The sequence below is a fragment of the Bidens hawaiensis genome, unplaced genomic scaffold, assembly GCF_021521415.1.
Source record: "Bidens hawaiensis isolate Kalapana, Puna unplaced genomic scaffold, B.hawaiensis_p1.1 tig00048415_1, whole genome shotgun sequence".
Taxonomy (NCBI): domain Eukaryota; kingdom Viridiplantae; phylum Streptophyta; class Magnoliopsida; order Asterales; family Asteraceae; genus Bidens; species Bidens hawaiensis.
The window spans coordinates 44071-71345 of NW_027498679.1; the positions used below are offsets into that span (position 1 = coordinate 44071).

General features: G+C 35.4%; 1 protein-coding gene and 1 pseudogene across 1 annotated transcript; both read left to right on the plus strand.

The window, feature by feature from the left end:
- Nucleotides 1-6040: 6040 nt before the first annotated feature.
- On the plus strand, nucleotides 6041-6612 carry LOC143597518 (uncharacterized protein At4g14450, chloroplastic-like). Its single transcript, XM_077076000.1, has one exon. The coding sequence runs from the start codon at nucleotides 6119-6121 to the stop codon at nucleotides 6461-6463; it is 345 nt and encodes a 114-aa protein (XP_076932115.1). The 5' UTR covers nucleotides 6041-6118; the 3' UTR covers nucleotides 6464-6612.
- A 13565-nt stretch (nucleotides 6613-20177) lies between these two features.
- On the plus strand, nucleotides 20178-22306 carry LOC143597521 (protein PSK SIMULATOR 3-like; annotated as a pseudogene).
- Nucleotides 22307-27275: the final 4969 nt, after the last annotated feature.

Genomic DNA, 27275 nt, shown 5'->3' on the forward strand with positions numbered 1-27275 from the left:
AAACGGTAAATAATTTTTTTTCCGATCCGGTTTGACCGTTTATGTCGGGTCTTATAAAAAAATCAAACAACATACCATATAACCAAAAAAATACATGATACGTTATTAATTTTCCATAATTAAAAATACAATATATTTATTGTTATTTTCTATGAGCTTTTATTTTTTGGTATCTAGTCATAATATAAACTCGTTTGATATTCATATATTAAAAGAATATAAAATATAAAAACAAAACAAAAACTTATTAAAAGCCAAAAAGTTAATAATATACTAAATAAATGGGCAAGTAATTATGGGGAAAAAACATACCGACTTTTATAATATATTAGTTATTTATAAGTAAACTCATAAATAAATAAATGTGTACCAATAAATATTTTGTTGACTTTATCTTTACTTTGACATGTTCGTAAAATAACGGGTCGTGAAAGAAAGTTAATATGCCCATTACATCCTTAAAAAGTTAAATTAGGTCATCTTTTTTTCTTCTTTAACTCCAACATGAGAATACCTTTTTGCATCGGCTACCGGAAAATATGGTTGGTTACTCTTTTCATTTCATCTCAAGTTCTCTCTTTTGGTGGTCGTTCTCAAATCCACTGTGGTCGGTGTCAAAATTTCACAGGGGTCGATCGGGATTTTATCACGTATATATAACTAAAATAAATTTTTCACAGGGGTCGGCCTCCGCCAATGTGGAACGTGGCAATCGTTCTATACATGACAAAAGGTTGGTAACTATTGATACATTATTCATAAAAAGAAAATTCTTCACCAATGCAATACTACATAGCCGTGAATTTACACTTCGTTTTCGATCTTCAAAATGGTTACCACAACACGTTAACATCTTTATTTAGAGTTTTATTCGAATGACTGTCAAAACATTTTAGATTTTTAGATTTATTTACATAAAAAAGGATTATTTTAAACAAAGTAATGAATTTTTTTAACAATAACAATTTTTTTCCTCAAAACAACCCAAAATAATGAATTAAAAACTATCTTAACTAAAGTTAGAAAAAATAAAAAAGAAAATAATTTCCTCAAACAACCTAAGGGCATCTCCAATGGAGTATTTTGAATCCCATGTGAAGCTGTTTTGGAATTCAACACAGGTGCCATATACCATTGGAGGTGGGTGTTAGAATTGAAGTGTATTGAAAACACAAACCAATATTTGAAGATGAAATAATTTACTATGTAGGGAAAAGCAGGTGATGGAGTGGCAGTTTGAAACACAAACCAGTAATAACCACTATAGTAAAAATAAAAATTTTTATAAGTTGATTTAAAGTATGATGTGATATGTTGTGTTGATGGTTTAAAACAAAAACATATATGCTGCATTGAATATGTTTTACATCATGTAGAACATGGTTACACTTACGTGGAAAGTTGTTTAATATGAGGTTTCTAGAGCAACACGTGTTTCGACCATCACGTATCGCATGAAACAAAACGGTAACATGAGACCTGACATCAGATCGGTGACACGTGGGTGGTGCATGAATTATATGCTACGATCAGGGGCGGACCCACATAGTGTGGATCGGGGTCCCGGGACACCAATGTTTTTTAAAAATTTATTAGAAGCGGTATATTAAATTTTTTGAGGACCCCATAAGATTTAATACTTGGAACCCATACTATTAATGTTGATGTGGTCTGGTGGAAAGTCCCTTGTTTTATCTTTGAAAGGTCATGGGTTCAAGTCTTACAAGGCTCAGTTTTTGGTTTTTTGTGTTAATTTTTAGTGTTAATCAATCATTTGATTGCTAATGTTGCAATGATAACTTTGGAAACATTCAAACACCTCTAAAATACATATCATTGTTTTCAACTTTATGCATGGTTTTCTTTAGAAACATTCAAACACTTTAAAATATCAGTTTTATTTTTCACTAGTTTAAGTTAATGGTTTTCAACACATGCTTATGAAAGGGTGGATCTAGGTTCTATCTCAAAAATGTTTAAGAAAGGGAAAACAAAGTGTTTATGTGTCAACCCGACCCATTTTGACCCGTTCAGGTAGTGATGATTGAAAAGAAAGTTTTATTATGATATTGTTTTTTATTATGTTCTTCTCCTCGACCCGACCTGAACAACGACCGACCCGAAAAATTTGAACACCGAAAATATGGGACCCCATTGGCAAAAAATCCTGGGTCCGCCACTGGCTACGATGGCCGTTAGATTGGCCATGCTAGTCAAAGATCCGGAAGCATATATTGACTAGCCGAGATCTTATCTTTAGGCTAAGGGGTGTGGAGCGCGAGAAAGGGCGCGTGAGGCCAGCCGCTCGCGCCTCGGGGCGCGAGCACCACACCACCGAGGCGCGAGAGGGGCGCGAGCGCGGAAAAAGAGGCAGGCGCAAGAGGGGTAGCGCTCGTGAACGGCATGGGAATGCGTAAATAGAGCCGTTGGGCTCTTTGTTTATTAAAAAAAAAAAATTTTTATGATGTTGGGAACTCACCGGAGATGACATTGGAGGATAAAACAAGTTACGCCTGTCCATGAGCATGGAGTCGGGTCGTCGTAGTTCCAGTTGTCGAGAACGGATAGTGGGTCGGAGAGGACGGAGTATTTGAAGGCGAGGAGGAGGATGCCGTCGGAGTTGAGAGCCGAGACTGGAGAAGTGAAAAGAAATGAGAAGAAAAGGAAGAAGAAGTTGAAGAAGATCATGGTTAATGATTGGTGGTTAATGATCAGAGGTGCAGGTTAATGGTGGTATTTAGGTGGTGGTGAAAGGGAAAGGAAGAGGGAGAAGGTAAACAACTGTGAGCATTGTTGTTCCGGTGAACTAAAAGGTGAGGGACAGACAGACAAAGCATTCCTCTTTTTTCTTTTCTGTTAAGTTTAAAGATCATATTATGAGTTTTTATAATAATTCGTTTTTATAATAATTCGTTTTTTTAATACATTTATAAAAAAATAAAAAAAAAACCGCTCGCGCCCCCTCTCGCGCCCCTCCACACCATGGCCCGGGGCGCGAGCACCACAACCAACACCCATCTTATCAAGTTTCTCTCTCTGCCACACGTCACAATATTATTGGCTAGAGCCCCCACTCGCGCCCCCTCTCACGCCCCCCACACCCCTCAGCCTTAAGCATGAGGTAATATATTAATTTTTGATAAAGAATTTATTTTTTATTAAGTATTGTTACAAACTTCATATAAACTAGTTGCTTTCAACTCACACGTAATGGCTGAGACATGACGAGAAACCGGTCGGTATTGATTAGACTCGCGTGTTGCGATAGAGACACAGTAAAAACTTGGTTGGTATTGGCTCGATTTGTTATGAGAATGATCTAAATAAAAATCGAAGTTAACTATTAATATTATTATACTCAATTCAAGTTCGTGAATGATTTAACATAATTGTTAAACCTAGAGGATTTAAGTTGCTAAAGGAGCAAAGTTGTAAAAACCAAAGAAAAAGTTATGTCAGAAAGTTAAATTGAGTTTATACGATTAACACCGTATAAATTTTTAATATTTTTTTAAAGTAGTTGTGAGTGGAGGTGAGATAAAACATAATTATAAAGGTATAAAAATATATTATTTAATAAAAAAAGAAGATAAACAATGTAGTGATTATTAGTGTAATTATATAGATATGATAGAGAACATGCTGGAAATGCTCTTAAACTATAAAAATATAGTATAAATCATAAACCCTATAGATGTTGCATATTTACGTAGCAAAATGACCATGTCATACGCAATTTAGACTTAAGAAGTACGAAAACGCCATTAATGAATGCAATTTAGCCTTAATACAACAAAGCGTTTGTCCTCACTATAAGTTTCCAGCACAACTTCGTATTCTAAATTTGGCGCATCGTCAAATACTTTAAGCCATGAATAGAAAACTATTTTTTTTGTAGCAAGCAAACCACAAATCTTGCTTCTACATAAAATGTAAATTACAGTAAAAATTAATAAATGTGCCTCTTCGTTATGACTTTGTTATCAATATTCACCAAGACCGATTGACAAAGTAACATAGTACCATGATAGAAGACTACCTCTCACTGTTATCAACTTTTATAGCACAAAACACATTAGTCTTATCACGGTAAGCCTTATTAGGTTTTTAACGTAACCACCATCCGACGTGAGTATAAGAGTTTGTTGAGAATGAAAGAAAATGAGAGTAGTAAATACTTAAGCAACGTGGTCGCTGAAGAGTATTGAATGCGTCTCTTATCGAAAACCGATATTCTACAACATTAAATGCTCATCATCGTCACATTCTGTCATCGACGTCATAGGGTTGCCCTTTGTTTTACCCATCATTCACATACTTCGTCCGGTGGGCAATGTCATTATCCACTAGGTATCGGGTTGTTACTAAAGATCTTTTTGTCTGATGAAATCTTAATAAACATAAAATACATGAGAGATTCCCGTAAAAATATCTATAGTCCATGCTATTAATAAGATCCAACACCACATGCCCAGATACGCTGACGAGGCCGAGTCTAACTAATGTTTATAACCAACTAACCATTTCATTTTCATTGGTTCATGAAGAAACACTAAGTGACCCCGGGCAGATTACGGATAATCTGGGGGTTAAGTAATGTTTCCCACGAGGATGAGGTCCAGCAGAGAAAGTTGTTATTCAGGTGACCTGCAAAACAGACACCGTAAGCTCGTCACTGAGAAGGGGGGGGTTCCTCCTTGTGACCACCCTCCGGCGTGAGAATCAGACTAGATTGCTCTGAATATAAGTGTATATTAAGAGATTGCTCTGAATATAAGATAATGAGATATCAGATGATGTCCTTACCATTCCAAGGTGTTGGCCGAAGGTAGGTTTCCAAGAAGGTACAGCCGGCTGAATAGTATTCCTGTTCTACCAACAGTGGGCTACGCACAAGCCATGCTGGTTGGTGGATAGGCTGCGGCCGATAGTGACAAGGCCGGCTGTATACTGTTCCTTTACTGCCGGCTATGCACTGTTCCACCAACTGTAGGCTACGCACGTCCCATAGTAAGGGTTGGTGAGTAGGCAGCGGCTAATAGTGACAAACAGTACTAGAGGGTGCTCCTCCTCGTACTGTTGTCGGTGAGCTGTCACCCTGTGATTGGTTCATGGGCTGTTTTGGTCAGATCGTCTGTTTTGCCCATACCTTGGCAGGTATAGTACAAAAGATCTTCCAGAAGCATATGGACTGGCTCATTTGGGCGGGAGTATTCCCGCCTTGCTCATTCCTTCAGGTGACATTACTGAAGTATCGAGTTAGTGCCTTGTGCGTGTAGCCTTGCTATCAGTGCGGGTAGCCTTCCCTGATGGCTTGTATCCGCAACTGCGGGAACAAGCGGGGTACTTTACCATTGGGAGGCTTTCCCTGCGGGAACAGCTGGCGTACTGCGCGTAAGGTCTTCTCTGAGCATGGTGGGTCCTACGGAAGCAGTTGGTCGTTGCGCAGACGTCCCTCTTCAAGGTGAGTCTTGTGGGTCCAACTGGGCTCTGCTGGGACCTACCTCTTCAGTTCATTTAGGGTCTAACCGACTAACCATCTAACCACTAAATTAGTTGCCAGTTATTCAGTTAATACAAAAACCCTAAACCAGTCCCTTATTCTATTAAACCCAAACTGGTTGAGACAACTTCCGGTTTGACCGGCTGGTACGGTCAGGATTCCAAAACACAATCCGACATTCTCAAATCTTAACACATGCACTTCCTCATAACATACAACAATTTTAAAAAAATAATTAAAATAAAAATAAAAGTGTACGAAACTGGCTGAGCTGTTTACAGCTGTAACCCCATGCTGTTTTAGATCCAGCTAACAGTCAAACAACGGCTTCTCTTCTCTTCTCGCGTAACAAATATTATATAAACCGAGTTTTTACAGAAGCCGAGCCGAGTCATCAATAAAATAATCACTTTTAAAAGCTTTTGACTGCTTATCGTCGGCTCAGCGTGCTTACCACACGCATCTGACTCTCTATATAAATACACACACACATACACATCGTCCACATAATAATAATAATAATAATAATAATAATAATAATAATTTTATTTCTATTCGAAACCCTAAATCCTCAAATTCTTCATTCTTATTTCAATAACCTAACAGTCTATTTCTATGGCGGACAAATCGAAGAGGCAACCGAGTAGGTTACAGCGGAGAGCACCGGCGTCGATACAGGTAGCTCCGGCGAGTCAGTGGAACGTGGCGATTCCGTTGTTATCTCCGCTAGTGACGTCACCGGAAGTGAAGATGAGTTGTGTGAATAGTAATAATAATCAAGAGGAGTGTCGGAGAGCTGTGAGTAGTGATAATAGTAATAAGGTCGTTGTTCCGCCACCGGAAAAGGCTCCGGTAGTGTATAAGAAGTGGCAACATCCGGCGGCTCCGTTTTATTATGAGCCGGCGCCGGCGATGACGGTGTTGCAGTCCATCTGTAGCGGTGGTGTTGATAGGAGTTGATGACGTCACTTGTATTTCAGATTTCTAGTTTTTAATTTTATTTTATTTTTAGATCTAACGGTGAATGAGTTTATCTGTTCATGCTTTTGTTAATTATTTTGTTTTTTTATAAAGAAAAATTGTATTATTTCCAATCTAGAGCCATATAATATTTCATTAGTTTAAGAAAAATGAATTAATCAATTTAAATTAGTCAATGTTAGATGACTGAAAATTGGTGACATACATTTGGCCCAATATTGGACATTTATTTAATCGGGTAGCGTTGGTACTAATTAGACTTTATGGATTCAAGATCGGTACTGTAACGATATCGAGCTCATCCTTACATGTAACGATATCGAGCTCATCCTTACATGTGCCCATCGATTGTTTATTGTGTGTTCACTGGCTTAGTATTAGAATCGCCCTTTCTAACCGACAAATATTCATATATAATTATATAAGGATGTGAATCAGATAGACGCTCATATCGGATATAGATGCCACTTAAGTGAGGGCGAGATCGACTACTTAAGTGAGGGCGATAGCTCTTGGTTTATGAACTAACAGCCCGTTAAAGACGAGTTAGGTTGGCTTTTGTGACGAGTTAGGTTGGCTTTTGCAAGATGGTAGAACTTTGTTGTAAGTTATAATGTTTGTATTACTTTCGTATTAGAACATGTAAGCTTTTTAACAAGTTAGTTAAATACGGACACTATGTGATGGTAAGACACATTTTTGTGTTATTGGAGTCTTATTAGGATGGTTGTGGTATCTAGCACGCGCGGGTGACTTACTGTTACAAGTTGCATTATGTTTACGATAGTATGTTCAACCTCGAACTACAACTTGTCACCGCGTACTAAAATTAAAAGAAAGACGGCACCTATTATGTCTTACATCCAATCCTATCATTATATCTTTTAAACAATATATACGTCGTTTTTAGTTTTCACTATGTTAATAACGTCTACACGTTTTTATTCAATTCATCTTTGTCTAAATGTGAAAGAACTTGTATAAAATGAAATGACGTATTATACCATCAAATGATCTAAATGATCTGTGTGGGGGCGTGAATATTGTTTATAGATAAGTCGTTGATTTACGTTGTTTTTAAGTAATCTAGGTTAAATAACATGAATAAAGTACATACGTTTTCCCGACATTATTTTCAAGTAATTTCTGTATTTGGTTAACATTATTGTGAAACTTGTTTATTTATTTACTAATGTTGCATATAAATTAATTTAGAGAAACATTGTATGAACTTATTGATTTGATTTAGGTGTATAAAACAACCTAATTCAAGAGCTATAAAACGCCTATACTAGCAATATGTTAATTTTCTTTTTCTAGCTTTATTATTTTTTTATTTTTTTATTTTCTACATCTACCTTTTCCATAAACGTACAAACAAATATTCAAAATCCTCTAACCTACTCTTCCATTAAGACGTGTATATATTTTTTGCAAATTCAATAGCAGGGGAAGACTTTTGTATTCAACCCCAATCTCTTACAAACTATACATAGAAAATTAGAAACCTAGGATCAAAGCAAACCAACCTTTTTATGATCAAACACATCTCTTCCGTTTCAACACGTCTTTTATTGTTGTTAAATAAGACAAGTTTAAAAACGACGGTGCACCTTTACAAGGACAGTGTTTTTATTGACACAATATCCTCTAAACGTCAACCTCCCAAATAAACTAAACCGTTTGTTTAGATCCCAAAGTATTTGTCATAGAAATAAAATTAATTACTAAAAAGACAGATATAATTGATTAGGAAATTGTTGTATGGTAATAGAGCTATAAAGATGACTTACATTTTTTTTTTGTGTTGATCGGGTATTTCCTTTTGTTTAAGTAAAATGTTATGAACTTTTTAACAGAGACAAAAACATTGGAATATATACTACAAGTGGAATAAAAGAGCACCAAAACCCTAAATTAGTATAACTAATACGTAAAAATGTATACGCATTACGCGAGTGAATGGTGATGCACCCGTTACTCACTAAAAACGACAGTTTACCGACGCTATGTGGGTTGTGTATAATTTATGTTTACATATCCATTCTAGTAAAACAAGATTTTGTATTCAAGCATACAACAAGATTGAATAAAAGTCACATTGAAATCAACTAATCAAGCATACAACAAGAATTTTAATAATAATAAAAAAAACTACATTGTTGATTTTTTCAAAATCATAACGATAAGTTTCACTATTATTATATTTATTAGACAAAGTTCAAAGTGGTTGCGGTTTTAGGAAGTGGAATTAATGAGAAGGATAATAATAGCATATTATTCAACCCTCACCGAGACACTGAACCAGGTCGTAAATTTGGGTCATGAAAAATTTAAGACATTATAGCCCATTTAGTATAAAAGTTATTGGATCTTTAATTTTGAATTAATGTAAGGACTGATCCATCAATGAAACAAATTGGCCCTTCCCACGGGGCTAAGATATATTTCTATTGTTTTTTAACTTAAGTATCGTACAAAGTTTTCTAAAAAAAAAAAAAAATTGAATTTTGTAAAGAGCACAACAGAAAGCTGAAGTCTATGATTCTATGATGAGACTTATCTGGTTTAGCAGGACCAAGGGTTACGTTTGGGCTGCACGTAGTAGGCCCAAAGAAATCATTTAGGGTCAGTAGGCCGAAAGAGATCACTTTGGTTGCATACAGTAGGCCTAAGGATCCGTAAAACTGTAAGTAGAGGTGCACAAAATACCCGGTTCCGGACCTGACCTGGAACCGGTTCCTACCTGTCACACCCCGACCAAAGGCGGTGGAACATGCCGAGGTGTAACGATTGCTCATAAGCGCATGACACTATTTTAAGCGACAATATTTAACAACTCATTTCATTTCACAACATCGAAAATGTCACATAACAATAATCATAAGTCAAATACAACAAAATATAGCAAATCAAATATTGTTCGTTTTTGCTGGTATTTGTGACGTTTTCTTCACCGAACTCCAACATCAACCTAAATGCAAACCTGTAACATTTCATAAAATAAAGTTTGTCAACACAAAGGTTGGTGAAATATTCATAGTTTTGAGCATATATGTATATAATAAGAAAAGCCACAATCTTGTATACGAACCAAACAAATAAATAGCAACAATTTGGATAATATGAGGTCGCTAATAAGAATACATTAGCGGCACCGTCTATAAGAGAATACCAAATAGATTCGGATTTCATGAGGTCGTTAATAAGAATACATTAAAGGCACCGTGCTATAAGAGAATACCATATAGTTCAAGGATTTATGATTCAACTCTCCAAAAGCGGTAAACACATAAGCATATAATCATGTAAGCATAGAACACTAAATCGAGCATTTATTTAAGTAAAGTATACAATAACGTCTGTGGTTTAAGACTCAAATATAAAGCATTTGATTTGAATAAGTATGAAATGTCACCCCCAAAACAAAAGATGGAAAACGGGGGATAAATGTAATAAACTTGAAAGTTTGATTATTTGGAGATTTGCCGGAACGACGAGTTAACGTATGAAGCCTATAATAAAAGAAGTATTGGATTTAGAAAGGTTGCCTTGAAGATCTTTAAATAAAATAATTGTTGCAAAAGTAAACACTTTAAAGTTCGAGGTTTAAAATGTAACTATTTAAGAATTTATAATAATAACCCTTTAAAAATGTAAGTTTGCTCAAAACCGGGTTAAAGTATCTAACCTTAATATTTACTTAACCTGTGTTAAGTAATAAGGTGAGAAAATGCTAAATACAAGTTCCTTTGGGACAAAGATACTTAAACGGGTCTTTAACGAGTGTTCGGGTTGTTGGTTTGGGTCTTGATAATTGGTCAAACCCAAAGTCAACTTTCCAAAATAATGAATGTTATGAGATAACTCAATAAAACATAATAACACTTAACCAAGTATGTAGATCTATTGTTTTAGAACTAACAACGCACGTTAAGCGAGTGTTCGGTTTTGTCGGTCCAAACTTTGTTACGAGATCAAGTTGGATCCAACATTTCCAAGTACTTAAGAAAATAATTAAAATCAGTTTTTAAACTATTTTCAAAGAAATATACAAGTCTTGATAGCTAAAAACACACTTGTGTATCTTAAGCGAGTAAAAATCGGATTGGTTCGGTTTCCATCTCACAATATGTTCCTTGATGGTCTCCACATGCCCAAATATCATAGACCTTGTATGATAATTTATAAATGAGAAATATTTAAGTTTTATAACTAAAAAGTTAACAACAAGTCTTTTAAGCAAAAGTTTCGGTTTGGTTCGGTTTCCATCTCCCAACGAGTTCATAGATAAATTCCACATGCTTAATATCAAAGAACTTGTAAAAATGATTTTAGAAACTAAAATCTAACATTAAACATGTTTAAACAACTATTTTTTAACAAAACTAGTAAGCAAAAGTTCGGTTTCCGGTTTAGAGCTACATACGGTTAAACCGAAGCATAGACTCTTAGAACCCACACCATGGAACTTGTAAATAAACTAAAATGAGCAGAAGTTAGTCATAAATAATATGTGCAAACAAGTTATGTGTGTGTGTATATATATCAAGAACACGAAGTCCTCCATAAAGCCTTGCCTTACGAGGTCGAAACTTAACCGATCGAAACCGGAGATTTAACTACCAAAGGAAACAAGGGGTATGTATTATATATATGTTGTACCACCATATTCAAGTAATAAGAATCAGTTAGAACAAAAATAGCAAAATGTTGAAGATAAATACTTGGATTTGAGAGAGATTTTGAAAAAGATGAACAACCAAAATGGTGTATGGAGTCTTGCTTTTATAATGGTAAGAGTATTGTTCATACAAATAGGGTAAAGATGCATGTGATGGTTGAAATTGTCAAACAAGTTTTTGGTAAATGACAATAATAGTCCCCAAAGTTTGGTTTAAGTCATTTTTAAGGAGTTTTAAGGACCAAAAAGGATGTTCTCAAGACCCAACAAGTGTAAAACAATATTATAACATAAAATCCATCATTTTGATTATATTATAAGCTTTGGTTTACAAAATGAGTCGGTTTACATGATAAACGAATACAAACGAGACCCGAAATTGACGAATGTCACACTACTCGTGCCCGAGGGTACGACCTGGTATTAGACTTCTTCAGGGAGTCATACTCGGAATCAGAACCAACCTAGAATCGTCGGAACCGGAATACCCGGTCAAAACCCGACCCGACCCTACTCGAAAAACTGAAAAAACCCGGAAAACCCGGTCAAATACCCAACTATACCCGGAACCCATTTCTATCCGACTGGTTTGACTTTTGTTAACCATACCTGAAACTTGTTCTTACCCGGTTCCGAGTACAAAAAAACCCGATTTATGCACCTCTAATCAAAAGAGTACTGTAAAATAGTGTCATGTCTAATAAGATAAATGCTAATGATCTAATGGATATTTTTTGAAAGGCATATACCGTTCAAATCTTATTAATTAGTCATATTATCACTAAACATGAACATGACATGATTCGAACCTTTGATCCAGAATTAAATTTGAAGATTAAACACTATTACTGCCGGATGTATGCTAATGATCTGATGGATAAGGCTCAGTTAAGACTTAAGTATGCTGTATGCTTATTTCTCCATTTTTTTTTGGAATACATTAGCTAGATAACTAAAATTGGTGCAACTGAGAATGGTAAACTTATAATGTATTCTCTAATCTCTTTATATCAAAATGAAGTATAATAAATATATATGGGCTAACACGATTTTTCTATATATTTACTGGTTATACATAATGAGTATGATAATTTTTTTTATATATTTACTGGTTATACCTAATACGTAACAAGCGTTGTTCTTAACTTTTGATAAGATTTTAAATAGAGATTAATGACCGGTTTATTTGAAATAAGAATTGTTATGTTCTCTTATCTTCTATGCTTATATAAACTATTATAACAATTGGGTTGCGTCCGTTGCGACATATGAGAAACATTATGATATTAGATTTAGTAAATCCGCAATTCCACATCTAGTTAACTTAGATTGGTCTCTAATGACGTATTTAGACACAGGGGCGAAGCTCAATGGGGACGGGGAGTGGCCCCGGCCACTGCCGTTTTCTCCGTTGGTAGGGTAAATTTCGCGATTTTTTTTAAAAATTTTTATAGGTATTAGGCGCGGTCACCCCGATGTATTTTTCCAAAATGCTACCGGTCACCACTGATTTTTTTATAATATAATACCCCATCGTTTGGTTATTTTTTCTAAAATATCGCATTATTTATAAACAAAAGTTACAAAATAGTAGTCGAATAGTAAAAGATTTGTTCTTATAAATATTTTAGGTCCTTGCAATTCTTCTTCTAGGTATTCACCCATAGGGATGAGATCGGTACCATACCATACCGATACCGATACCAAAATATTCGGTTCAGTACCGGTATTGAAGGTAAAATTTGAGATATACCGGTACCGAAAATCAAAACTTTGGTACTTATTCGGTACAGACGGTACCAAATCTGTACTGATTTCGGTACCGATACCAATACTGAATTTGCTTATCCCCACTTACCCTTTCTCTCACATTATCATGAAAAGTATTTATTGGTTAAAAATTATTTTGTTTTTTTTATTATAAGAACAATTGTTTGAATAAATGAAGAAAAATTAGATATATAGATGTTATATTGTTTGACCCGACCCTACTATAGCTTTGCTATTAGTGGGATATACTGAGTACGATGATGATGATGATGATTGTTTGATCCGACTCGACCCGAATCACCGGCGCGAACCGAATCGTCGACCCGAAAATTTTTTAGTCCGTGACTTCAGTCACCCCCATGACTAAGCCCAAACTTCGCCACTGTTTAGACATATTCAGATTAATAAGATAAAAAAAGAAAACACGTACAATAATACTTTTTTTTTCTCAACATGTATATTTTTAAACTATATTATGTACAATTTTCTCTAGGGTTGTCCGAAACTCCCGAGTGGCAAATGTATACATGAGTTTTTTCCCCTTAAGCTGATAATAATTGTTAAACGATATTAATTTAATACATGGCCACCTAGTTTCAATAATTGTTTGTAACATGTTACGTGTAAAAATTGTGTAAACTAACTCTCAAATATATTGTGTAAAATCACATTCTATATTTATCAAAAAGAACATTAAACCTAACCTATAATTCTTAGAAAACCGGACTAGTAACTCCATCAATTTAATTTTAACTAGTCAAACCATGAGATCAACCAACACTTTCCCAAACTATTTGGACCAACACAGCTCCTTGTTTCATCCGGTTTCCTTAATTCGACTTCGCACAAACTGTTTAAAACAGGACGATTTATTACACGTGGTCCATGACAGATGTTAAACCGGCCACATTAGACCATCCATCATTGCTTTTAAAAACCATGTAAAGTGTCATAAAAGTGTAGGGCTGGAAGGTTGTTTATAGTTAATACTAGTTCACCATAAGTAGGTTTTGACTTGTCAACACCAAAAGGTCCACTTTCTGGCCCCAATCATAATGTGAAATTGTACTACGATTTCCATAAATTGGTGAACTACCTCACAGTCACGACTCAATTTCCATGAACATCAATAATCAAGATTAAATGTGGAAGGTTATCTTTGTCATAATGTTTTCATTAAAATATCAAATTTAATGTATTAATTTAAATGCTTGATTATTGTACATTAATTTAATATAATGGTATAGGAAAATTCCAAAATAGCCCTTCTAAGGAGAAAGAATCTCCAAAATAGCCCGCCAAATTTGAATTTCACAATATAGCCCTCTAAATTTGTCTTCCACGTGACATTGGGAAATTTCCCGTGAGTTTTCAAGAACCAATCATAATCTGACACATATCAATGCCCTCCACCTACCACACGAGTTTTCATGTCAAATCCGTCTTACACGTTAGATTTCGCATGAAAAGTTACCTGATGAAAACAATCTTTAGCGTGATATTTCAAACAATTTCTGTCTTCCACGTGAGTTTTCAAAATTGTGGTTTTTTGAGTGTTTTTTTTTTAAATTCATCTCCAATCATCCAACTCCCACCATTTCCTCTGCCACCTAATGCCACCGGACACCACCACCACCGCCTGTATAGACGGCGATGACGAAACCCCATCATGGTCATCCACCACAACCACCCACCACCACCAAGTCCTCACCCACGACACCACCATCTACGTTTCCCTCACCACCCTTAAATCCATGCACGAAACCGAATAGTGGTGGTTGTGAGGGTGATACCATTCGGTTGGTGATCACCGGAAGTAATGTTTCTGGTGAAATCCCAAGTGGGTTTGGTTTATTAACGAATCTTGAAGAGGTTACACTTTCCGGCAAAACTCGCCGGAATCCTACCGGAAAAGATGTCAAAGTTAAAAAAGTTCGAATTCATTGTTATCAATCTAAAATTAACTCATGGATTAATATGAGAAAATAAGAGAACATAAACATAGTTTTTGGTAAGATTATGAGAAAGTGGGAGAAAATGATGAAATAAGTTTAGATTCATATGAAACTCATTTTGATAGTTGCATTTTAATCAAAATACGTCTCCGGAGTTGAAATTCATTTGAAATTCATCCTTAGAGATGAATTTAAAAAAAACTCAATTTCAAAAAAAACTCAAAAAACAACTTTTATGAAAATTCACGTGGAAAACAGAAACCGTTTAAAACATCACGTTAAAGATTGTTTTCATCAGGTAAGTTTTCATGCGAAATTCAACGTGTAAGATGTATTTGACATGAAAATTTGCGTGGCAGGTGGGGGATCATTGATATGTGTCATATTATGATTGGTTCTTGAAAATTCACGGGGAATTTCCCAATGTCACGTGGAACACGAATTTCGAGGGTTATATTGGGAATTTCAAATTTGACGGACTATTTTTGAGATTCTCCCTCCTTGGAAGGGCTATTTTGGGAATCCCTAAGGTAATTCATCAAATATTTTTAAATGATAATACTCTTAAGAGTATAGGCGGCTAGGGTGTGTGCGGTTCGATTTGATTATTAGCCTCGACTAAATTATGCAATCAGTTTTCTGTTAATCGGTTCGTTTTATTCAGTTCGGTTAGATTAATTTTGGTTAGTAATCAAAACCAAGCTTAAGCTAAAATATTTTACTTAGAAATACATGAACGAATGCATAAATATATGAAATGAATGTATAAGCACATGAAATTGTGACATAAAACATGAGATACATGAAGTGGATGTATAAAAGCTATAAATATATGAATAGTTTGGTTCAGAGTGTTTGGTAATCTGAGGGTACAAAATAACCGATAACCGTTATTCGGTGAATCCGGTTTTTAGTTTATGTCGATTCGGTTTCATCGGTTTTTAGTTCAATCTAATTACCATTCGGTTATTGCTCTCCATGCCGTCACATCTTACATCTTCAATTTCATCATTAGAACATATCATGTGCATGCATTACTTTTACAACGTTAATTAAGCATGCATGAGAGCAATACCCATTGTTGACCCATACCAAAAAAATGCATCCATTAAACTTTTCAATTCATGATGTAAAAAGTAATATGTTTTTCTTAAATTAATGTATTAAATTAATGATACATGTATAGCTCAACAACCCAACTAGAACAAAAATATGCATATTTATATAGTCATCTTATAGGGTCAAGAGGTGGCTGATTTATTATTTCTAACCACTATCACGTTTAGATGGTAATAATGTGGTCACGCTCGTCCTTGAAAGAGAGTTATCATGCGTCACTAGTGTATTTGTTACCACTAAAGTTTTCGTCTGTAATTGTTGTCACTATTCTTTTTATTCGAATCTTTATATTATATATTTATGTGTGTGTGTTTATGTGTATTTGTTGATTGCATTGGGTGAAGGAGAAAGAAGAGTCAACCATTTTGACTTTAGAATCGAAGTTTCCAAATCCTCACAAGTCCAATATATATTCGTATTAATGTATTATTGACCTCTAATCTCCATATCTTTTTATGATATTATACATTTTCTTAATAACATAGGTTACATACCACTTTAACGGAAACTTCACAACCATTTCATATCAATTTTAGTTAAGATTCAAACTCATTACTTGATTGATTCAAAAACCTATTAGCTAACCCCATCATTTCTTTTTAACGACGACTTTTTTTGTGTGTCAGACCATCACACTCCTCAAATTTGGAGAGCCACGTTATTCCATTATAGTCAAACTATGTTGTCTTAACAGGACCCACGTTGACTTCAAAGTTTTTTGGGCGTTCCCTGAGAACCATACCACCAACTGCCACTTGTCATTCATTGTGTCACCATAAGTGCAGCACTCTTTGGCGTAACACACGGTGAGACGAAAACTCGGGTGGGTTAAGAATTCGAAGTGACAACCTCACAAGGTCTAGCACAAATTCTTTATTGTCATAATCCACAAAAAAATAACATAAGTAGCAATCGAACTTGGGTTTCTATTGAAGAACCCTAACCTTCAATGTTCTTGTACGAATTTGTAGAATTCATAACAACAACAACAACAACAACAATAATAATAATAATATATCGGTTTGGTTCAATTCGGCTCGTCAAGATACACTGCACTCGTATAATCTATGATACTAAAAATGTTTTATTTTGAAAAAACCCCGTTTTTAATAAATTTAATTATGTTCGGTAGTGGATGGAGAGATGGTCTTTCGGTAACTGGTTTAATTACACGAACATTACTTTTGAGGTTGTAATTGTGAAAAAAAAACGTTTGCAGAAATTTTAATAACCTGGTGATAATAAACTATTATTATTATTATTATTATTATTATTATTATTATTATTATTATTATTATTATTATTACTACAAATTCGTACAAGAACGATACCGACCGAGAAACATCAGTACATGTTTGGTACTATCTAAACATGTATTCAAATTGTTTTTATAATTTTCGATTTATGTATAACACGTGTTGATTTCGTTTTAAGTATATCAGGACTTTATTTTCTATGTAACACTAAAGAATTTTTGTGAAACCAAACTATTGTAAATATACTTTTTAATTTTGTAATACACATACTTTTTACATAACCGAACCAATACCACCCGAACAAGTAAACAACATCGGTACCTGTATTCAGTTTTATAGTTTTTGGTTTCGATACAAATTCCCCTCTTTATGTTTGTAACTTTAATTTATTTGATTATGTCTGATAATATTGTGAACATTACTTTATATTTTATGCATATATAAACTTCTGATGTACCGAATTTCCGTTGCAATACGCGAAAAATCCCACCAATTATCTTTGATTTGCAAGGAAATATCATGGAAACGTTTTGTGTTGACCCAAAAGGCAGGGAATACGATTTTTTGGTTGACTTTATCCAAAAGGCACAAAAATAATCAACAATTTGGACCTTAGAAGCTGCATAATCTTCTTCCTCCATAACCTACCCAATACGTCTCATGCATAATTCCCAACTTTTCATACTAGTACTTTTCATAACTTTATATTCTCCCCTTTTTAATTAGTTATAATTTTATTTAATAATTTCATATACGAAATCTATTGTTTTTATTTAGAGTTAATGGCCATTTTCGTCCCTGTGGTTTGCTACTTTCGCCACTTCAGTCCAAAATTTGTATTTTTGTCAATTTAGTCCTCATAGTTTTAAATATTAGCCATTTACATCCTATCCGTCTAACGGCATCCAGCTATGCCGTTAGTTTAAGGGTATTTTTGTCTTTCTCCTTTTTATTTTGAGTTATTGGTCATTTTCGTCCCTGTGGTTTGATACTTTTGCCAATTCAGTCCAAAGTTTGAAATTTTGTCAATTTAAGTCAGTTTTTTTCTATAACCCTAGATAGCATTATCCAAGCCCAAAACAAGTCTGCATTTACTCTGTCGACAGCAGTAATCATACCCCCTCCTCTCGTATTTAGTTTCTAGACGGTTCCTAAACTCTCCCCCATGGTGGAATTCAATGGTAAAGTGGTCAAAGCAATTCCGTGAAACCGAATTGTACGAAAAAAACTAAAAATCGTTTCTTTGATGAATGCATAATATTTAGGGTTTAGAGATTAACATATCATAACGAAAATCTGGGTCGTAATCAACTATTATACATTAATCAACAAAACAATTTTTAGTTTTTTGTGTATAATTCGATTTCAGGGAATTACCTTGACCACTTTACCATTGAATTCCATCATGGAGAAGATTTTAGGAAATGTCTAGAAACTAAATATAAGGGGGGGGGGTATGATTACTGTTGTCAACAGAGTAAATGCATACCAGTATTTGAGGTTGCTCGATGGTTTTGGGCTTGAATTATGCTCTTTAGGGTTATAAACAAAAAACATAAAAAACAAAAAAAACTGAATTAAACTGAACATTAAATTGACAAATTTTCAAACTTTGGACTGAATTGGCAAAGATATCAAACCACAGGGACTAAAATGACCATTAACTCAAAATTAAAAGGAGAAAGACAAAAATACCCTTAAACTAACGGCATAGCTGGATGCCGTTAGACGGATGGGACGTAATTGGCTAAAATTTAAAACTATGAGGACTAAATTGACAAAATTAAAAATTTTGGACTGAAGTGGCGAAAGTAGCAAACCACAGGGACGAAAATGGCCTTTAACTCTTTTATTTATTTTATGTTTATTTCTGTAATGATATTTTTACAGCACCACACCATTTTGGAGTAAAAGCATCTTTAACACAGGTTTTTGGTGCCATATGTGGGAGACTTTGAGGAGGGATGTATGTCCCAAATAACAAATGAATGACCGACCACGAACTGTTTTTTTTTATAGGCGATGGAGAGAGAGACAGGGATGATGAACATATTTTACTGTAAGACTTTGAACGAGGCAAGGCTGGACATGCGTACGTAAACACTAAACATGGGTGACATTGATTAGTATTTATCTTAACGTGACATTTTTGAGCCGTCCACGTGAGGCAAGGAGATAGAGAGAGGAAGCAACTGATGTGGAGGAGAGAAGCCCGTCCAAGTTCCAACAAACGAATTTCATTAAAGGGGAGAATAGATGAAAATTAGATGTTTTGTGTCGCACCCAATATCACTACTGATGCTTCATAAACCATATCATCCAGTTTAATATTAACATATAAAAGACCTCATAAAGTACTATATAACACTGAATAATAAGATAAAAAGTTCTAGTTTCTACGTCACCTTTTATAAATTAGTTATTTTTATAATAAATAAGTAATAAAACCATGACTACAATCATAATTATTCTTTTACTTTTTTTTGAATAGCGTTTTGGATCCAATACTTGAGTGAGCTTTCCTGAGACGGGATGTCAACCTTCATACTGATTTTGACGCTCCAGGTCTGACTCATTCAAGAACACCATTAAGGAGGAAACTCACCACTGTGAAAAAACCCCCTTGAGTCAGATTTCGAACCTGAGACCTCAAAGATCCCATTGTGCCAGAAGGCCAATTGCAATTATTCTTTTACTAATTACTCAAAAGTATATTAAAGTTATGATAATAAAACAAACATATTAAAAATAGTAGGTTAATATATTTTGTAGTTTTCTATTTGTATTTGTCTTTAGTATAATACATGGTGCAGAAAGACAGTGGTGCAGTTGAGTTGAGTTCACCTTCACCTTCACCTTCACCTTCACCTTCACCTTCACCTTCACCTTCCATTTCATTTCACTTCCACTATTCATTCAAACTCCATAAATCCATCCCCAATTTCCCTCCATCAATTCAATCAATTCACACCATCAATCTCACCAATTTCACATACCCAAATGCAATCACCAAAACCCTAACCAATCAGATCTACCAGAACCTTCACAGATTCAACGATGGTGGCCGACCCATGGATAGTCCGACTAGGAACCCAAATGGGTTCCAATCTCAAACACGCTTTACTACTAGAATCATCTTCAAAACCCTTAACCAAGACCACAAACAACAACAACAATAAACCGGACATTATCGGAATCTTGTCGTTCGAGGTTGCCAACGTCATGTCCAAAACCGTCCACCTCCACAAATCCTTAACCAATTCCGAGATCTTAAAATTAAAAAACGAAACCCTCAAATCTTTTGGCATCAAAACCCTAATTTCATCAGACGAAACGTATCTGCTCGATCTCGCGCTTTCGGAGAAGCTCGATGACTTGATTTCATCGCCGGAGTGGTTTCGAGGCTCGGGCGCAAGTGTACGGTGCCTCAGCTGGTTGGGTTTCAGCATGTGTATGGGGATATTGTCTCTGGAGTGATTAATATTACTGAATTGGGGTTTTTGGTTAAGGATATGGAGGCGATGGTGAGGCGAATGGAGCGGTATGTTAATTCGACTGCGAGGCTTTACGCGGAAATGGAGGTTTTGAATGAGTTGGAAGTTGCCAAGAGTAAGTTCGAGCAGAACCAGCACGAGGAAAGCCGGAAGGCGTTTGAGCAGAAGGTGATGTGGCAGAAGCAGGATGTTAGGCAGTTAAAGGATGTGTCTTTGTGGAATCAGACTTATGATAAGATAGTTGAGATGCTTGCGAGGACGGTGTGTACGCTTTATGCGCGTATTTGTCTAGTTTTCGATGATACTATTGCAAGAAGACGGATGTTTTCCAGTAATTCAGGTTCGGTTTCGGGTTCGGTTTCAGGTGCGAATTTACGTTCTTGTAGTGGTTTGTCGCAAGTTTCGGGTCAGATTGATACGCGTAGTGTGAAATCTTTAGGTGGTTTTAGTAACTCGGGTATTGAGAAACGGGTGGGTCGGGTTAGGGGTCAACCCGGATCAAGAAAAGTGGAAATGTCTTTGTTTAAAGCGGAGGATTTTAACTTTGCTTGCGGGTTGGGACCGGGGAGATTGTTTATGGAATGTTTAAACCGAAGCAGTCAGGTTTCAAAGTCGGATGATTTTGACGACGGTTCTGTTAAAAAATGCGATGATCGAAGCAGCCAGATTTCAGGTTCTTGTAGTGTTTCGAGTAGTGTAAGAAAAGATATTAATAATCACACGGGTTTTCAAAGTCGGATCCCGATGATTGGGGAACAAAGACGGTTAAAGACTAGTGTTAAAACCGCTCCGAAGACAAGGTTAACGGTGCAAGCTTCTCAAAACACGATTGGAGGGTCTGCTTTAGCTTTGCATTATGCTAATGTTATTATTGTGATTGAGAAATTACTTCAATACCCTCATTTAGTTGGTGAGGAGGCTCGAGATGATTTATACCAAATGTTACCAACGAGCTTGCGATTGGCGTTAAAGATGAGTTTAAAGTCGTATTTTAAAGATTTAGCAATATATGATGCGCCTCTCGCGCATGACTGGAAAGATAGACTTGACGAGATTCTTTCTTGGCTTGAGCCTTTGGCGCACAACATGATGAGGTGGCAAAACGAGAGAAACTTTGAGCAACAACAAATTGTTTCAAGAACCAATGTGCTTCTGTTACAAACATTGTATTTTGCAGATAGAACAAAGACAGAAACCGCCATTTGTGAACTTCTTGTTGGGTTGAATTACATATGTCGTTATGAGCATCAACAAAACGCGTTATTGGATTGTGCTAGCAGTTTTGATTTTGAAGACTGCATTGATTGGCAAACTCAATATTGAGCTTCATGGTGATCAAGACATTTGCGACTGTGAGTTTTTCTTTTAAATGCGTCGTTTGATGCGATTAGTCCAACGTGATGTGAATATGATAGATTTTGGCTTATTAGTGATTTATAATCATTGTATGGATGAGTTGTTTTATGTACTTTGTTGTTGTCTTTGAAGTACATAAATTAACTTGATAAGCAATGTATAATGGACTTTGGAGGTCAAACTTGTTATGTGCCACTTTGACTTTGGTCAGTGATTGAATGTTTTTGTTTCTGTACATTTCATTCATGTTTTACTTATTTTGTTATACTAAGAACATGTTATCATTGAAAGTGTGCATTGTATTGTATCATTCTAACACTTGATTTCTTTAACATGCTATCTCTGCATCATAGATGTGCTCAATGGACCATATTCTGTTATATGTACTGCACAAGACACCGATGCACACGATTGGTGGGTTAGGCGGGTGGGTGATCGATCGGTTTGTGGGGTCTTCTGAAAAAGGGTTAAACTTTTAGTTGCATGTAATCTTGTAGTTGGTACTAGTGGTTTAGTTGAAAAGAAAAGGGTTACAAGTAGGTGAAGAAGAAAACAACTTTATTGAACATAACTAAAACCATGGTGAGAATGTGAGATCATATATTCCAAAACTTTTGAGTGGGTCCCATTTATAAATATACAACTAAAGATGGATAAAAAAAACAAATGGTCCCATTTGAGTGTGAAATTTGAGCATTGGATTTTGGAACCATCATGAGAGCATGCAAGTTTCTCAAGCATGCTGCTCAATTTCAGTGAGTTTGTTTATGTTTACTTGTGCTATGTATTGTTTTTGATTTGAGATATATAATGGTTGTATCTATGTGTGTAACTTGTAAGGATAAAAGTACCTAGAGATTGAGAGTTTGAATTTTTATATATCAAACAGTCAACAAGTTGTATTGAAACTTAGATAGTGGGCCAAACACGTATGTATAGAAGAAGATTAACTAATAAGAAAACGTGTCAAACAAATATATTATGGAGTGGGTCAAAAGTCGGCTGCATTTGTGATGGGAGCAGATTGAGACATGAGACTTTGAGAGGCGGTGCAGTCTTTCATGAAATACAACCTCATTGTTCGTGACCTATTTGAGATTGATCTGTTGAGGGATTGAACCATGTTGGGCTCAAGTTTAAATTGGACGAGCACGAGCCTGAGCCTGAGCCTTGTTCTGTATATCGATTCTGATTAGGTTTGTGCGTCTATATAAAATATCTCTGGCAGGCTTGAAATTTTTTATACATATCCTTTTGTTTTTCGAAAAAGAGTATGGATATGTTTGGCAAAGATTTTTTATGAACTTTTAGGAGGTTCAAGCTTTAAGCTTTTTTTAAAAAACTCATATTTAATAAAAAGCTTTATTTGGTTGAAGTAGCTTCAAGCTTTTAGATGGATAGAAAAAACTTCTTTTTCACACGCTAGTATTGGTAGCATTTGAGAAAAGGCTAGCTACAAGCTTTTACATTTTAATTTACAACTTTAGTACTTGAACTTATATCAACTTTTGTTAATTTATATTATAGTTACACATTCAACCCTTATTCAAAACTAACTACCCCACGACTTTTTTAGGAGCCATAAATTTTTCACACGTTAATAATTTTTTAAAAAATTTGCATCATAAAAACTAGCATTTTATTCTCTTTAAATTGAGTATGATATTGCCATACTTCTTTAACTTCAAAAAATTAACATACTACGTGATTATCGGGTAGGATCGGTAAAAAGTCGAGTCATGTGTAAGACCAAATTAGGAGTCGAGTCAGATGAACTTGAGTCATGTGTAAGACCAAATTAGGGTCAGAACGAGTCGATACAAAAAGGGTTAAATTAGTTCGATTCGTGTCGATACGCTTTTGAGTCGAAAGAGATTATGTCAGAACATGTTTCAGATTAGAACAGTGTATGTTCCGAAAGGGATTCATATTAAAATATGTTGGTTTAAAAAATGGAAAATTGGTTTTAAATAATCCCAACTATGTCTTATTGGCAAATAATAGTCCCAACTTCATACTTGGCTGGTAGCGGTCCCAACTAAAGGTGTATTTGGTCACAACGGTTCGCGACTAACAGAACCTTAACGTTGTAAGTTGCATGTCGCTGGAAAAACGTTTTTGGCCTGAAAATCACATTTTTCACCGGAAAATCAATCTTTTGGACTGAAACCTCTTTGTAGCGTTAAATCAGACCTTCATGAACATTTTTTTCGAGTAAAATCCTCAATTATTGAGGTCGTCGGAACCCTAAAACCACCGTCGGAGTCAATTGGTGGTGATCAAGTGGCAATGGCAATTGGTTGGTGTTGAGTCTGTTAGTGGTGGTGGCGTTCAGGTTGAGTTTTCCAACGAAAAATATGATTTTTTCGAGCAATAATGTTTTTCCGGCGACTTGCAACTAACGGCGTTAGGTTCTGTTAGCCGTGGACCGTTGTAACAAATGCACCTTTTGTTGGGACCGCTACCAGCTAAGTGTGAAGTTGGGACTGTTATTTGCCAATAGGGCATAGTTTGAATTATTTAAAACCAATTTTCCTTAAAAAATCATCTATTTGAAATTACTGTATATTTCTTTTCGACATCATTTACAAGTTTACTGCTTTTCCATGAATTATGCGTCTACATTCAGGTTATGTTTGCACTGCCATCAGGTGAATCATGTACCGACACTGATTATGCAGTTGATGTTAGGTCGTGCACCCATTCCGCCGCACCACGCGGGAACCCAGCTAGTTTTATTAAAAGTTTATGCTACTCTGCCAAAGACCTAAATATTTAAAAAACTACAGCTACCAACTACCAGCTTCCAGCCTTCAGCTTACAGATAGCAGCTACCAGCTAGTTTTGCCAAACATACCCTATATATTCTTAATGTTAAAACCCAATTACCTAATTCATTTAAGCTCATTTTTATAAAAAATAAATAAATAAATAAAAGTAAAGAAATTGCACAACCCGATAAGTCCATTCAGAAATGTAATTGTTTAAACCTAATAAATGTTTTAACTTAAGAACCAATTTTCTCTCACCATCGGCCGCAAATTTTTTAACGACTCTCTGAGACGACCTTGGTGCTAGGTAAGAAAGTTGAAGTACGAAGGAAGAGACGACTTCAACCCAAAGTCATTTTAGTAGAGGTGTTGTGCGCATCTCATCCTTTCAGGGCCAAGGGTAAACCATGAACACAATAGACCCGTTACAAGGTACATGGAAGCTGCCAAGCTGGAGCTCCGTGTAGACTAAGACATTCAAGTTACTCATATATATGGAGTTATATAACATATATGTACATGAATTAGCAAGAGAACTAGAGAAGGATGATATAGGATTATAGGGTGGTCATTGCCTTAAAAAATGAGAATGAAGGATAGGAGACTCAGAGGGCATCAATATGGTTAGAGGTGCATAAAAAAACCTAAACCCGGAACCGGAACCGGAACCGGAACCGGACCCGATAAAAATACCTGGAACAGTTTTATTTATACCCGGGTTTTTAATACCCGACCCTACCCTTAGGGTACGGATAGGGTATGCATTTTAGTTCCAAAATCCATACCCAGAGCCGGACCCAATTTGTACCCGGTAATACCGAAAACCCGAACCGGTTCCATACTCGAACCGGGTTTTACAAATACCCGGAACCGGGTTTTCAAAAATACCCGATCTATACCCAATATTACCAAAAAAAATACCCGGAAAAATAATCCTAAAAATGTGCAACCCTTGAAAAATCCAATATATATCCGAAAAAGTACCCGAAAAAAAGCCAGAAAAAACTCAAAAATAGGGTTTTTTCAATACCCGAAAATATGGTATTCAAATACCCGGTTTTAGAATACTCAGTTCTATACCCGACCCGAACCCGATACATAGGGTATGGTTTTTAGAGACAATACCCGGACCTGAACCAGATCCGGGTATTTCCAATACCCGATTTTCCAATACCCGGTCATACCCCGAACCCGATTTTATACCCGAACCCGGATATTTGAAAAACCCGATTTTTGCACCACCATTTACCGATGTGGACCAAAACCCATTGCATCAAGTCCATAATGTGGGCATCATGTAGGAAATTGAGCTCCAAACAAATCGAGCCAAGCTCTAGCTTTATAAGTAAACAAGCAATCAGGCTTAGACGAGTCCTTAACGGGGACAGGAAAAAAAGTATAATTTCTAGAGTCATCTTACATTATAATTTAAAAGCTTGAGATGGGATACTTTTTATCTTTCGCGTTCGTTTCACATAATGGAATGAAATTGAAATTGTAATTTGTATAGGATTTTGAATTGAAAGAAATTGGATTTGGAATCTGAACATTCCAAAAGGAATTAGTATGGAAAAAATTGAATTCCAATTCCATTTTTGATGTGTTCGTTTGACAAATGAATTGTAAACTACATATAAATTGGAATAGCTTTTCTTTTTTAACGAGGATGACAACGAAAACATTTTAGTTTTTTTTAGATTTTTTGTTTTTTTACTTATAATTTGCGTTATGATTTTTTATTATCGTTTTTGAATTTTTTTATGGGTTTTCTATTAAGATCAGAAAACCCTAAAAAAATATTCAAAAATAATAATAAAAAACACATAACTCAAAATATAAATTAAAAACAAAAAAAATAAAAAAAAAACTAAAATGTTTTATTTGTTGTCATCGTTAAAAAATCTAGAAAAGATTTCAATGAATTTACCTGAAATCCTATACATTTTGGAAGGATTTGGAATCCCTTTATTTAAAGGAATTTGAAGGAATTGAATTCCAATTCTTTGACAACGAACACACAAAAATGGAATTGAGATTCCGATTCCAACGAAACGAACACGCCATCTCATGGGATTTTAATTCTAATTTCTTTTAATTCCCACGAATTTTGTGAAACGAACGTGCCCTATTACAGTCTACACCGGCATTGTCCAATCGTTCATATAATTCTTATTCAAGGCTTTGTGAATTTTGCGATTTTCTTAACTTTTCAATTTTATACTATTTTCTTTTATTTTTTTTTGCTAAAAATATGAACGCATATATATTACCAAATTTGCGGTTTTCAACTTTTGATAATTTAGATCAACTAGGTACTTACTCGCGCATTGTCACGTGGGGGCTTGTGTTCCCGAGTCTCATTTAGTGAGGGGAGGGGAAGGAAAAG